Source organism: Thamnophis sirtalis, unplaced genomic scaffold, assembly GCF_051295495.1.
Source record: "Thamnophis sirtalis isolate CommonGarterSnake01/CBP01778 unplaced genomic scaffold, rThaSir2_p1.2 scaffold_9, whole genome shotgun sequence".
NCBI lineage: Eukaryota > Metazoa > Chordata > Lepidosauria > Squamata > Natricidae > Thamnophis > Thamnophis sirtalis.
The window spans coordinates 71663356-71679212 of NW_028261389.1; the positions used below are offsets into that span (position 1 = coordinate 71663356).

Sequence of the window (15857 nt, forward strand, 5' to 3'; positions counted from 1 at the left end):
GCAAAATGACACGAACAGGTCAGGTGATGTTGTGGAATGAAAGAAGACAATTGATGGGGGTGGGGGGAAGCATACTGATAAAGAAGAATGTTTATGTTTGCAAATCAGGGTTGAAATGAAGGGTCCCCTTGGTGCTCTCTGGGATTGGTTGTTTTCTTGCAGATGTTTCGTTACACAGCTAGGTAACATCATCAGTGTGACACATGGAATGTGTGTGGTATCCTATTTAGATCACTTCTAATAACTGTGATTTATAAATCCTGAGTAGGCTTGAAAAGTTAGAACCATATTTCCCAAACCTGACAACTTTAAGATGTGCAGACTTCAAGTCCCAGAATTCCCCAGTGCCTTACCATATTTTTCGGAGTATAAGACGCACCTTTCCCCCCCCCAAAAAAAAGAGGGTGAAAATCTGGGTGCGTCTTATACACTGAATACAGCATTTGTGGCCTCCTGAAACCCCACTCTCTTTTCAAAAATGGATGTGCAGAGGCTTTGGGAGGCTTGCAAAGTGCTCCTGGGGGCTCGGGAGGGCAAAAATGAGCAAAAAGCGGACCGTTTTTGCCTCCCCCCCAGCCCCCAGGAGCACTGTACAAGCCTCCCAAAGCTCTGCATGCCCTTCATTTGGCAAAAAAATGAAGTGTGCAGAGAGTTTGGGAGGCCTGCAGACTGCAAAACCTTTTTTTTTAATGTACCTCTTCAAAATCATGGTGCGTCTTATACTCCAGTGTGTCTTATAGTCTGAAAAATAAGGTAGTTGCCTCCAACCATGCATGTCTCTGCAGGCCAACTGCCTTTGAAAGATTAACAGACTCTGATTAAGTTAGTGGGTCAGAAACACTGTTTCAGAGCTGTTTCTCACCCACCCCTCCACCACAATCATCTGAAGACATCATGCCCTATACTTGGCCAGACTTCATCAGCGTCCGCCTTCTCCAAAGCTCCAAAATCTCTTTGATCGTTTTCTTTCATTTCCGGCTTCTATAATTAAAGCTGTACGTTTGCATTTCTGGTAGAAGTGAAAAGCTGAGGCAGGGGGTGTTTCGTTGGAATTACTGATTTAATTGCAGCTGCAGATTCTTCTAGCCGGGGAGAAGGATTGTAGAAGGAAAGCTGAGTCCGTCTATGGTAGCCCAAATTTGGGAGGTGACTGTTAGCATTTTTTCCCCCTCCAACTCACACATTACTAAAAAGGCAGAAAGCTTCTGTCGGTTGCAGCTTCCTTCATCCTGCATCAATTTAGTACTGTGTATCTGATGAAGAAAGCCGCCTCTCACACAATCGTATGCCCTTTAATATGAGTTGGAGAAAATGTCACCACGTTTGTTCTGATATTGGACTGAGAGAGAAACCCTTTCTACCGAAAGTTCACAGGTGGATAATCCCATCTCCCCCAGGTACTGTTCTGACTGAGGCTTCCCAAGAGCAGAAAGCAAACTCCTTGTGCTGACAAAAAACTCTTTTATTAATTCAGTGCGAATTCTGCTCATTCACATCCAGCAAAGTCTTTCAAGGGAGGATTTACGGTCACAGACCTTATCTGGCTTGGAGAGCTGCCAGGCCGATATCTGCAAAACTTGGCAAGGAGTCTCGGAAAGTCACGAATCAATTAAGCGAACTAATTGTCTCCTGCAAACTCCACTCCCCTATCGCTCCTCTTTTATTCCCTCTGGGAAGGGCCATTCATCGTCCACCTGTTGCCTTACTCCCAAGTTGATCACTGTTCTTTAGCTATTCCCTTCCTCTGGCAACTCTGTGCATGTGCACACTGGAAACAGGCTCCAGCTGTTCCTCTGCCTCACTGATGTCTGACTCTAAAGGCAGCTGATAAGTGGCATACGTCCCTGGCCCCCTCTCTGCCTCCGACACAGAGCCCTCATCAGAACCTTCTGTGTGGCTTAGTGGGCGTGGCAGGGGAAGGATACTGCAAAGTCCCTATTTCCTCCCAATGAGCTGGGACTCGGGAGGCGGAGAATAGATGGGGGTGGGGCCAGTCAGAGGTGGTATTTACCAGTTCTCCAAACTACTCAAACTTTCCCCTACCGGTTCTCCAGAACTGGTCAGAACCTGCTGAATACCACCTCTGCCTTACTCCCAGGTCGACCCCTGTTCTTTAGCCGTTCCCTTCATCTGGCAACTCTGCGCATGCGCACACCGGGAACAGGCTCCAGCTGTTCCTCTGCCTCACCGTTGTCCGACTCTGAAGGCAGCTGATAACTGTCAGATGGCCTTGGCCCCATCTCTGCCTCCGACACAGAGCCCTCATCAGAGCCTTCCCCAGACTCCAGGACTGGCCCAGGTTCCTCCCCAACCTCCTCACTGTCCGAATCTGCTGCCAGCTCTGCTGGCAGGCCACAACACCAGTATGCTGGGGGTTTCTGGGAGTTAAAGTCCATAGGTCTGCTTGTTACCAGGGTTTCCATCTGATTTAGATGCTCATGCAGCGTCAGAATCCAGAAGCCTGTTTTTCCTTCTACATCCTTGATTTGCTCCCCAGAAAGAGCCTCACCCCGAGGCCACACAAGGGCCTAAAATTTGTCGTTTGTTCTCTCTCTCCCCTTTGCAAACATTATTCAGTCACCGCAGACAGGGGCCTGGCTTGGCAACCCGGGTTCTCACTTTTCTCGTGCCCATTCGGGCAAGATTGACCTAAATAGCGAAACAAAGAGAGACCTTTCTTGTTTATGACTTTGGCTGTGTGAATCATAAAATCCACACCAAGCCCGTTTCCTTTCCAGCTCCAGCCAGGAAACGGGTGGGTGCTGTCTTTGGACATGAGGAGCGTCTGAGGGGGCTGGAGTCAGGCAGAGGTCACTGCGAGGCACTGGAAGAATCCCAGCCGGATGTGACCCCTGGCGGGGGGGGGGGTCTTCAGCAAAGGACCTCTTGGGACTGCAAAGTGGGGGGGGGGGATCTAAAACGTTACTTGGGACTTTGTAAATCTTTCAAACAGTCCCTGTGCTATGGAAAAGCAGAAATGCTCCCTGCTGAAAAGGGGTAGGTAGGGTTAGGGAGTCACACAAATGGGCTGGAATTAATTACAGTTCCACTAAATTTGAAGACTTCCATGGGGGTATAAAACCCCTTCCAGTGACTAAGACACTGAGCTTGTCGATCAGGAAGATCGGCAGTTCGAATCCCTAACGCCACGTAGCGGAGTGAGCTCCCGTTACTTGTCCCAGCTTCTGCCAACCTAGCAGTTCGAAAGCAGGTTAAAATGTGAGTAGAAAAATAGGAATCACCTTTGGTGGGATGGTAACAGCCTTCGGTGCACCTTCGGCGTTTAGTCACAGCGGCCACTTGACCACGGAGGCGTCTTTGGATAGCGCTGGCTCTTTGGCTTTGAAACAGAGATGAGCACCGCCCCCTAGAGTCGGGAACGACCAGCACATATGTGTGAGGGGGAACCTTTACCTTTTTATAAAGTCCCTGTCTTGGCTTTCCAAAAGAGTGCAAACTGTTCCCCCCGCAACACGTTGTGTCTTTTCCCAGTTTTTCCACATCTCACACTGGGGGGATGTTGCGGTATTCTTGTGTAGGTCTTCTTGAATCTGAAAAGGTAGGAGACGTGGTGTTTGGCACAGCAATAAAACACAGCATGATAATTTTTTTTTCCAATGGATTCTTACTGAAGACATCGTTACAGAATAAAATCACGGAAAGGAAAAAGGAAATAAAGGAAAAGGAGAGTGGTGAGAAGAAGGGAAAGGAAAAGGGAGAAAAGAAAAGCAAAATATAAAGAAATGACTTCCAATCTTCATTGCAGCAATAAATGCATTTCAATTTTATTCTCTCTCTCTCTCTCTAAGATTACATTATGACTTCTCTCCTTTCCATCTAACCTTGGTAATAGGCAAACCCATAGATCACAATTATATTTTTTCTATTATCAGTCAAAAAGGGAAGTCCACAAAGGGTTTCTAGTTACTAACAAATGTAGTTATTGTCTTTTCTCTAATTAAACAAGTCAATTTTGCACATTCTATCATCTTCACCAACCACTCCTCCATCGTGAGTATTTCAGAGTCTTTAAATTTTTGTGCATATTATTTCATTAGGAATGGTAGGACCATAAGCATTTAGGAAAGGGTTTTCTGAAAAGCAGTGGCTGAAAATGTGATCAGCTCTCATGCTAATATAACTTTACACCTTCTTCAACCTGTTTCCCTACCTGTATTTAGACAACATTTCTCAAGACTTCCCATGAGTCTTGTTGACTTATAATCAGGACTTTCCAAGTTGAAAAAAAGTGTATCTATATCTCAGGGTAGAATTGTGAACTTGGTGTTAAGTTGGTTCTTTGCAGCTGTTTCATTACCCAACTTGGTAATAGTATCCATCCTGAGTGAGTCTGGTGGTTTCCTGCCTGCTTATATGCAGTAGCTTGCCATGCCAGATTTGGTGAGGGTATCTTGACTTCCTTGGTGGTTCCTTGATTAGAGTGTTACTTTCTGCCTGATTTTTTGTCTGGTATTAATCCCTGCTTGTCTGAGAGTGGGCTACTTAGATGGATATGTTCTAGTCTTTTGGTTTCCTCCCTAGGTTTTTTTTTTAATTGTCTCTTTTGACTGGTATGTAAATATAGTTTATCTCTAGGGGTTTGTTGAAGGCTGATTTGTCTGAAAGACCAGCTTCTGGGAATTGCCTAACATTTTTGGACTTGTCTTGATGTAAGACGCTAATAGTTTCCCAGATGAAACTGTGGCTTGGTCTTTCCATATGTTGCGAGATGAAGGAGGCCTCGCCATATCTTTTGAGACCTGGTAGGTGTTTGTGGATGCACAAACCCTATACCCTAATCATTTTTACACAATATGTTAGGTGACTATTTTTCCCTAATTTTGACAGTGTTTCCTGGTATTTGCGTCCGTGTGTGTGCGTGTGCATGCATAGGTGTTATATATCATGGAGGCTTCATTCAGACTTTTTATGCTCAAGATGGCAAGAAGTGTGATTCTTCCCAGACTTTTCCAAAAATATGGGGTAGCTGTTACTTAAGTTACAATTTCTTTATAACTTAAGAACTTGGTCCTTAACACCAATAAGACCAAGGAGCTTATAGGGGACTATAGAAGGAATAGATCAGACATCTAGCCCTTGCTTATCAATGGGGACTGAGTGGAGCAAGTGGCCATTTTAAGTTTCTGGGTGTTGTCATAAAAGAGGACCTGGCCTGGGGCGTTCACATTGCAGCCCTGGTCAAAAGGGCCCAGCAGAGATTATACGACCTGAGACTTCTCCGGAAACAGCAACTGGATGAAAAACTGCTGGTGACCTTCTACCGCTGCACCATAGAGTGTATCTTAACTTACTACACTTGTGTATGGTTTGCCAATTGCACAGTGGCAGATAGGAGAACGCTCCAGAAGGTCAACGTCATTGCCCAGAGGATAATGGGTTGCCCTCTCCCCTCTTTGGAAGAACTTCATAGCTCCCGCTGCCTTAAGAAAGTTCAAAACATTCTTAAAGATCCATCTCATCCTGGCCACCCCCTTTTTTTTTTTAACTATTACCATCTGGCAGACGGTACAGGATTAATAAAAACAAGGACAAATAGGCTGAAAAACAGCTTCTATCCCAGGGCAGTAACTATACTGAATTCTATGGAACAGTGCGTATGGTATAATATTAATGAAATATTGGGTTTTCATTCAATTATATAGCATGTGAAGGATGGGTGTTTATGTTTTTATTTCTATAGTTATAATGTACCCTGAAGATGGCATTTAATTTCGTTGTACAATGTGCAATGGCAATAAACTAAAGTAAACTTTTTTAAAAAATTATTTCATCTACAGGTTGTAAGAGTGCATATAGTTTTATTGGCCCATTTAATGGGCACCTGATTTTTTTTTATTTCTTATCTTTTTTTTTCTTTGTTTCACAGACAACTTTATCTCAAGAGCTACGAGACAGTCCACGGACTCGATGCATCACAATCCACCTACCATTGAACTCTTACACCGCTCCAGATCCCCCCTCACCGCCAATCACAGGCCTTCCCCAGAGTCTGAACAGCGGACCTTGAAGTCCCCCCTGGAGAACACTATTCGTCGCCTCTCGCCAGCTGAGCGGCTCTTGGGCACGCGACACCAAGAGAACAACCATCAGGAGTCTTATCCTCTCTCGGTATCTCCGGCTGAAAGCAACCATTGTCCGACACCGTCGGAAGTTGCTCAGAAGCCTTCCAGCCCTCGCCAGGAAAATACCAGGGTCATCCAGTTGATGCCTAGTCCGATAATGCACCCCTTGATACTGAACCCCCGACACTCAGTTGACTTCAAAGCTTCGAGGTTGTCCGAAGATGGGCTGCACAGAGAGGTGAAGCCCATCAACTTGTCCCACCGCGAAGAGTTGGCGTTCATGAACCACATCATGGTGTCCGTCTCGCCCCCTGAAGAGCACGCAATGCCAATTGGGAGAATCGCAGGTCAGTACCATGTATTTATCTGTTTTGATTTATTTAGGGGGTTTATATTGCCGCCTGTTCGCGCGTGGCGACTCGAGGCGGCTTACAGAATATGAAACCTCATACAAAAGCAATAAAACAAAAATATATCAAGAAGGTCGGACGGTATGATTGAAAGGAAGGCGGGGGCTGGAATAGAAAGCCCAGAAGTTAGGCAGTGGAAGAGGGTAGAGATGGGAGGAATATTTAGGCCAAAAATCCAAGGAGTAGATATAGATAGAATTAGAGGTGAAAGGGAGGAATAAGGGAGGCAGGTCAAAAAAAGCATAGCAACTAAAACATCGAGGCGGGCAAATAGACAATGGTTATATATTTTTTTTTTTTCCTATTGTGGTTTGGACTTACCTTTTCGTTTCTTTTCTATAAGGCATAGCAACTTTAACTAAAGCTGGCAATGAGATGATGAAGGGATATTTTTTTTGCTGTTACCTGGAGTTATTCTTCCTTACCTCCCCTCTCTTTCTTTATTTTTTCTTACTTTATTTTTCTTTTTTTTGGACATGGGACATACTTAATTTTTATGCATTGATAGTAGCTAGGAGAGACAGAAGTTAGAAGGAAGAGATATTAAAAGACAAAGTATCAAAGAGGAGAGTTGCTAAAGATGACGGTGTTAAGTATTACTGTTATTATATCATTATATGCTATACATCATCATCATCATCATTATTATTATTATACAATTGTATCACAGCGGCCAGTTGTTTCGCCGTATTTGGCATTGGTTACTAGTCGGGCCCCACCCAGGGGCCTAGGACGTCGTAACGTATTTTCGTAATATGTGTGCAGATCCAAGCAGTGCGGCTTTTTGCATTTGACTGATGGTGATTTTGTCAATTTTTAACAGTTTTAAATGTAATTCCAGTGCTTTGGAATAGCACCCAGTGTGCCAATTACCACTGGAATTACCACTGCTAATTGGCACACTGGGTGCTCTTCCAAAGCATCATTATTGTTGTTGTTGTTGTTGTTGTTTTTATTATTATTATTATTATTATTATTATTATTATTATTATATGAATACTAAAGATTAATATGATGACTGCTTAAATGTGATTGCACCCAGACCACACACTATTTAATGAAATTTGGATTGAATGTAATACAAATAAAAATAAATAAAATTAAAAAAAAACAAATAATAAGAGTCATATAATAAATTAATATACTAAAATTATACTAAAATTACCACCTGCCCCAGATCACACGAGCCATTTAATGGGCTCCATCCTGCTCTGTGTTCCCTAGGCCTGCTGGCAGACCAGATCTTCAGCACCTTCCAGAAAAGTGCTAGAATGGGGGCCATTCTAATCTCTTGCGGGGGGATGTTCCAGAAAGAGGGGCCACCACGGAGAAGGCCCTTCTTCTGGGTCCCACCAGGTGTAACCATGCCTATCATGGTCGCCTCTTTAGAACAGGAGTGGGCTATGGCCCTTTTGTGGACTTCAACTCCCAGAATTCCTGAGCCAGCCAGGAATTCTGGGAGTTGAAGGTCCACAAGTCTTAAGGGCCCCATACTTCCCACCTCTGCTTTAGAATAAAACCCACAGCTTTCACTAACAAGGATGCATTTGCACACTTCTGTGCCTTAGCTAGATCCATGTTCCCAGATTTCTCCTAAAAATGCAAAATGGGCCACAAGCTGAACCAGGATTATGCAAGGGAATAGGGAAGACAGGGATGCACTACACACTCCTCAACTAACAAGACACAATTTGGACTCAAATTTCCATTGCTAACCAAAGTGGTTGTTAAGGGACTCTCACCCGATTTTATCGCCATTTTTTCATAGTTGTTTAGCACAGGGGTCCCCAACCCCAGCCTGAGGACCAATACTGGGTCTTGAGCAGTGGTGAAATTCAAATATTTTTACTACTGGTTCTGTGGGCGAAGCTTGGTGGGCTTGGTAGATGTGGCAGGGGAAGGATGCTGCAAAATCTCCATTCCCTTCCCACTCCAGGAGAAGGATACTGCAAAATCTCCATTCCCTCCCCACTCCAGGGGAAGGATACTGCAAAATCTCCATTCCCTCCCCACTTCAGGTGAAGAATACTGCAAAATCTCCACTCCAGGGGAAGGATACTGCAAAATCTCCATTCCCACCCCACTCTAGGGGAAGGATACTGCAAAATCTCCACTGCAGGGGAAGGATACTACAAAATCTCCATTCCCACTCCAGGGGAAGGTTACTGCAAAATCTCCATTCCCACTCCAGGGGAAGGATACTGTATAATCTCCATTCCCTGCCCACTCCAGGGGAAGGATACTGCAAAAGCTCCATTCCCTCCGCACTCCGGGGGAAGGATACTGCAAAAGCTCCATTCCCACCCACTTTGGGGCCAGCCAGAGGTGGCATTTGCCAATTCTCCAAACTACTCAAAGTTTCCGCTACCAGTTCTCCAGAACCTGCTGGATTTCACCTCTGGTTTTGAGCCTTTTGGAACTGGGCTGAGGAAGTGGTGGGCGAGCGTGCTCGCTCATCTCCATTTGTGTGAGTAATGGATAAGCACATGTGTGCATGCTCCATTTGCCCATGGGGATTGTGGCAGGTGTGTGTGCCTGCTGCTCACGCAAAAGAAGCTGCATGTACGCTTGCCCAATGCTCGCACGGACCCACCCCCTCTCTGCCCCTGTTCCCCCCACCGGTCCGTAAAGCTGGGAAGTTTGGGGAACTCTGGTTTAGCCTATCACTGCGGTCTTTAAGTGAATCACATGTTGTTAGGCGAATCTGGCTTTGACTCTTCCCGAGATCTTTTCCAGTTCTGATCGCTCTCAGAATAAAAATATATTTACGCTTCTTTTAAGAAGGAAAAATAGTTTATTTATTTTGGCCAGCTGTAGTTTTAGGAAACTTATGTTAATAAAACTGGGGACAATTTTTGGGACAGAATAAATAGTCTTCGCTTTCTCGTTAATCTTTCTTGATTTTTTTCCCACTCCTAACGTTTCTCAAAAAAAAAGATGTTTATTTTGTGACTGATAAAAATGCTGTGGTTTAAGAGGAATAAATCTCCTATTGTGGCTAGGGAAAGGAGTAAGGGAAATAGACCAGCCTAGAAAAATTAAAGGTTGTCATTCTCAGTGAATAGAAGAATTTTAAGATGGATTTCAATGCCTTCCATCCAATTTCATGTAGCTTCTAAATTGCCCTGTTCTTGCTAAAGCAGAAAAGGTTCTTTCATTTATCTACAGCGTTTCAATTATTGCTTTGGTAACTCCTTTTCTTCTAAAACCAGCACAGTCTCCAAAGTTCTGTATGCAGATCAGAAGGAGCGTAGTCCACACCACATTTGTAATAGATGTGACGTGCCTGGAATGGAAATGATAAACAAGCCAGCAATCTCGAGACATTCATACAGTTTCGTGATTGTTTTTATTACAATCATCCAGAATGTAAACCGTTCAGGGAGCAGAGAAGCAGAAGCAGAGGTGGCTCACAGTCAGCGGTGAAATTCATTTTTTTTTTAAACTAACGGTTCTGTGGGCATGGTTTGGTGGGCGTGATGTGGTTTGGTGGGCGTGGCAGGGGAAGGATACTGCAAAATCTCCATTCCCTGCCCATTCTGGGGCCAGCCACAGGTGGCATTTGCCGGTTCTCCGAACTACTCAAAATTTCCACCACCGGTTCTCCAGAACTTGTCAGAATCTGCTGGGGAGGGTTTCACCCCTCCTCACAATCCAGATAATGAAGAAAGCTCAATGCCCAATAAAAAGGAAGGTTGTTGTGTAGGGAAAGATGTTGGGGCAGTGTTGGCTGGGGAATTCTGGGAGTTCAAATCCACATGTCTTAAAAGTTGCTTCGGTTGAGAAACAGCTCATTAGGGAGTGATGGATTTAACCCAGGATGGTTTGAATTAGCTTTGCCTGTTTTCTTGCGAACTCCCTGCCACAAGGAAGAACCGAGAACAGGGATCAACCTGTTGGTCTCAAGACCTGGGCAGGGTCCCCCTTCCATCAACCACAACTCTGTTGTCTGACCTACGGCCTGTGCTCATCTGGGACCCAAAATGATCAGGACTGGAGTTCAGGTTGATCGTTCCTTCGCTTTATGGAAATGTTGAGTGTCAGACTTCGCAAGAAACATCTCCGATCTCCCCAGAGCTGGATAAAAAAGAGAAGATGGCTCAGGGCTTCTATCACAGAATAGAATAGAATAAGAGAGTTGGAAGGGACCTTGGAGGCCTTCTAGTCCAACCCCCTGCTTAGTCAGGAAACCCTGTACCATTTCAGACAAATGGTTGTCCAGTCTCTTCTTAAAAACTTCCAGTGTTGAAGCATTTACAACTTCTGGAAGCAAGACATTCCACTGATTCACCGAACTGAATTGAATTGAATCAAATCGCATGTTCTCCATAGTGAGGGGAGGAGTATCCAGGATGGGTTGACTTTATACTCTCGTTGATTGGACTGAGTCAGATAGGCTTTTAGGACAAGCCCCTGGTCCACCAGGTAGCACCCAGTTATCAACTCAGTCCCTCAACTGGACGGTTTGCCATCCTGGGTCTCTGATAATCTTGAATAATTTTAAAGAAAGCGAAAAAAAATCCATTTTCTCCCTACTGCAGCCGCCGCATGCAAGCTGGACAGCTCCCTGCGAAAAAACGGCCAAAAGCCCCGCCTCCAGGGGGCAGCACGCTGCCCAGGCCTCTGAGTGAGACAAGCATCACTCAAAAAAGAAATTTGCCAGGCAAGCAGGAGACAAAGGGCACAAGGTCACAACTCGAGGAGTACCTGTAATCTCCATGGAGAGATCTCCTTCTGATTTTCTCCTTGTTTTCTTCATCTTGTTAAATGGCTGGCCAATAAAACCCAGGTTTTTTTGTGTTCATAATTTTCCTTCTTAAGTCTTTGTTTCAATTTGAAAGTATTCCAACATTTGCTTCAAAGTGGGGCAATTTCATTTATCAGCTAAGAAGGAAACTAGAACATCCAACCTTGAGCACTTTGAGACTCGCGGACTTCAACTCCCAGAATTCCCCAGGTAAAGATTCCCCTCGTACATATGTGCTAGTCACTCCTGACTCTGGGGGGCGGTGCTCATCTCCGTTTCAAAGCCGAAGAGCCAGCGCTGCCCGAAGACGTCTCCATGATCATGTGGCCGGCATGACTAAATGTCGAAAGCACAGAATGCTGTTATCTTCCCACCAGTTGTTCCAACTGTCAGGAAATTTCTCCTTAGTTCTAAGTTGCTTCTCTCCTTGATTAGTTTCCACCCATTGCTTCTTGTCCTAGACTCAGGTGCTTTGGAGAATAGCTTGACTCCCTCTTCTTTGTGGCAGCCCCTGAGATATTGGAACACTGCTATCATGTCTTCCCTAGCCCTTCTTTTCATTAAACCAGACCACCCACTGTGTGTCGCAATGGTTAGAGGGCAGTACTACATGGCTACTTCTGCTGACTGCCAGTTGCCTGCAATTTGGCAGTTTGAATCTCACCAGGCTCAAGGTTGACTCAGCCTTCCATCCTTCCGAGGACAGTAAAATGAGGACCCAGATTGTGGGGGCCATAGCTGATTCTGTAAACTGCTTAGAGAGGGCTATGAAGTGGTATATAAGTCTTTAAGTGCTATTGCTACCCAGTTCCAGCCACTGTTTCTTATCTAAAACATACAAAGTCATGTGCTTGCAACCTCCATCTTGGCTTAATGTGACTTGTCCCCACTGACAACCCAACATCTAAGCCTTCGAGACCAGTTTGGTAATGACTTCTTGTTACCACTCCTAGGATCCAAAGAAATATTAAGGAGATTTTTGAAGCAAAGCAATTTGGCTCGGTGCAAAAACACAAACCCCATGGAGTCACTGTAAAAATATGTGTTCTCCTCAATTGATTATTTTTAATAAAATGCTTTTTATTAGATAAATATTAAAAACATCGGACAAAGTGTGACATTTCTGGCATAATCATTTCCATAGAGATTTTTGATCTTACAGCAATAACAGTTTATATCCTTTACATAGGCATGTGCAGTCAGTCAAATTACCTACCCATTAATTCCTTTCATTATATACCATATTTTTCAGAATATAAGATGTGCCTTTTTCCCCTCCAAAAACAGGCTGAAAATCTGGGTGCGTCTTATATACTGAATACAGCATTTTTTGCCTCCCGAAGCAATGCCCCCTTCACCAAAATGGCCCTGCAGAGCCTTTAGGAGCCTTGCAGAGTGTTCCTGGGGGCTAGGGAAGGCAGAAATGAGTGAAAAACTGGTCTTTTTTTGCTCAATTTCCACCCCCCCCCAAACCCCCAGGAGCACTCAATAAGCCTCCTACAGGCTATTCATGCCCATTTTTGAAGGGGAAAAAAACGGGCCCGTTTTCATGAAAAATGGGCCGTTTTTGGGAGGTCTGCAGAGTTCAAAAACTTTTTTTTTAATTTGCCTCTTCAAAACCTTGGTGCGTCTTATACTCCGGTGCGTCTTATACTCCGAAAAATACGGTAGTTACTATCAGTACATATACATATCCAATTCCTACCTATCATACAATATTCATACCATATTCTCCAGTTCTTAACTGATCCGTGTTTTTTCTGTCCCATCCTTTTTCCCTCGTTTCTAACCATCAGTACCATTTGTCCCAGAGTTCGTGGTATTGTCTCACCCTTGTCTTTGAGCTCTAAAGTTAGCCTGTCCATTCCTGCGCACGTCAGGATCTTCTTTATTATTTCTTGTTCAGGGTGGGTGGGGAGAGGATCGGTTTACTTTTCCAGTTTTGTACAAAGACCGGTCTTGCTGCCGTTAAAATATGCAGCATCAAATAAAATTCACCTTTGCTATATATATTTTTTTGTGAGCCCTAATAGAAATAGTTCTTGTCCCAACTCTATCCTCAATTGATTTATTGGGTGAATTCGACACAGCAAATTAGCCTGTAATCCATTTGGAGACTACTCGGTCAACGGTAAAAAAAACATCAAAACGCTAAACCTTGAGATATAAATCAGTCCCAGGACAGATTCCACGCAGGGCTGACTTCCTGATGAGAAGAAGGAGCATCAAAAGAGGGTGGGAGTATTGAAAAAGAGACTTGGTTTTGGTTCCTGGAGATGTGCTTGTTCCTCCAGTTAGACCAGTTTCACGTTAAATGTCACATCCTCTCTGTGCAGTATGTGGAATGTAGGGAGTGAAAAGCAGTTGGGGACATTGCGTTGCGTGGCCTCCTAGCTTCAGCGGAAATGGAGAATTTTCTGCCGGTAGAAAGGATGCGTGCGGGAAATACACAGAGCATGAGGCTTTCTTCAGGGATGCTGAAAAAAGCCAGTTATACCCTGTCCTTGCAGTGCTTCCACCGTCTTGCGATCAAAACTTAGATACTTGGCAAGCAGCGTGCATGGCTGATGGTTACAGCATGTTGGGCTCACATGATTGCACATCTGCACCCATCCCAGAGAGCTTCTGAGAAGCAGAATCAATTGAGGCCAGCAGTGTACAGTAACAGCCAAAAACGCCAATGCAATCCTAAATTGCGTTAATATACAACCAAGATCAAGTGAGGTACTAATACCACTTTATAAAGCCTTAGTAAGACCACACCTAGAGTACTGCATCCAGTTTTGGTCACCACACTATAAAAAAAAGTTGTTGAGACTTTAAGAAAAAGTGCAGAGAAGAGCAACCAAGATGATTAGGGGACTGGAGGCTAAAACATACGATGAACAGTTGCAGGAATTAGGCATGGCTAGTCTAGTGAAGTGAAGGACCAGGGGAGACATGATAGCAGTCTTCCAATAGTTGAGGGGCTGCCACAGAGAGAAGAGGGGGTCAAGCTATTTCCCAAAGCACCTGAAGGCCAGACAAGGAATAATGGATGGAAACTGAACAAGGAAAGAGATTCAACCTAGAAATAAGGAGGAACTTTCTGACAGTGAGAACAATCAACCAATGGAACAGAAGTTCCCTTCGGAAGTTGTGGGAGCTTCATCACTTGAGACTTTCAAGAAGAGATTGGACTGCCCTTTTTCGGAAATGGTGTAGGGTCTCCTGCTTGGGCAGGGGGTTGGACTAGATGACCTATAAGGTCCCTTCCAACACTGTTAATCTGTTAAAGAGATCAGGCTCACGGAGGGTCAAAAAAGTCAAGTAAGTGGGCCATACCTGCACAGTTTTCACCATGTTGTACATGTAACATATTAAAAAAAAAGGAAAAGGTCATTTGAGCATGGCTGCCATCTTGTCTTTTTTGACATGCCCTCCTCCCCCAGAGGCACCCCTGGAAATAAGGCCAGCATCTTTACAAGGTGGCGCAGTGGTTAAATGCAGCACTGCAGGCTACTGCTAGATCAGCAGGTCAGCGGTTCAAATCTCACCGGCTCAGGGTTGACTCAGCCTTCCATCCTTCCGAGGTGGGTAAAATGAGGACCCAGATTGTTGGGGGCAATATGCTGACTCTCTGTAAACCGCTTAGAGAGGGCTGAAAGGCCTATGAAGCGGTATATAAGTCTACTGCTATTGCTATTGCTATTGCTATATTTTCCTATTATTATTATTATTTTATTAACCTTGTTCCAGAATGAATGATGATGTTCAAAAAAGAACAAGGGAAGATGGAAGCTTTGTATTGAAATGAATTAGAGCAAAGTATCCCATTCCACAACCCGCCATCTTGACTGGGAATGCTGGGAGTTGAAGTCCACGGGCCTTAAAGTTGCCACGGTTGGGGAACCCTGAATTAGAGGGTTCTTTTAATTGAATGAATGAAGCAAGTGTGGCCTATTTTTCAGTTTAATCAAGCTTGCTACCCCTTGCAAGGGGAAGCCTTTTTCATGTCATTTTACCTCCCAGTTTGCCTAACGAATGAATTAAATTAGCCTCAGAAAAATAAACAAGTCAACTCTTAAGTTTCATCACCTTTGATTAAAATTAGACCTTGCAATTGAGAACTTCCTGCACCATTAATCAGAGGGTACCTATCCCAATGAACCTGATAGGCAGGAATTCACTGTATATATTGGATGTCCTCCCCAGTAAATTGCATCTCTGGTTCCAGGATAGGCAAGTTTAGAAGTTGGTTTGATTGCTAAACTCACATCAGGAGTTATACATCTGCACTGGCCCTTCAGCCTTACATAGGATCCATAAGGCACTGCTGAAGATCAGAAGACTCATATCTGATGCAGAAGAGTGTGTGTGTGAGGGGGGGAGGGGGAGAGAGAGGCAAAGAGGGGGGGAGAGAGAGGGAGAGAAAGGGAAAGGGAGAAAGGGAAAGAGAGAGAGAAAGGGGAGAGAGAGGCAAAGGGGGGGAGAGAGGCAAAGAGGGGGAAGGGAAAGAGGTGGGAGGGGAAGAGAGAGAAAGGGAGGGGGAGAGAGAAAGGGAGGGGGAGAGAGAGGCAAAGAGGGGGAAGGGAAAGAGGTGGGAGGGGAAGAGAGAGAAAGAGGGAGAGAGAGAGA

At 44.5% G+C, this 15857-nt stretch overlaps 1 protein-coding gene across 2 annotated transcripts in view; it reads left to right on the plus strand.

Moving 5' to 3' along the window:
• The window catches only part of ETV6 (ETS variant transcription factor 6), a 173272-nt gene that overhangs the window by 139295 nt on the left and 18120 nt on the right, over nt 1-15857 (plus strand). For both annotated transcript variants that reach the window (XM_087722241.1, XM_087722240.1), the window contains one exon: nt 5888-6430. In XM_087722241.1, the coding sequence (XP_087578367.1) occupies nt 5888-6430 (543 nt within the window). The remainder of the gene's footprint in view (nt 1-5887; nt 6431-15857) is intronic.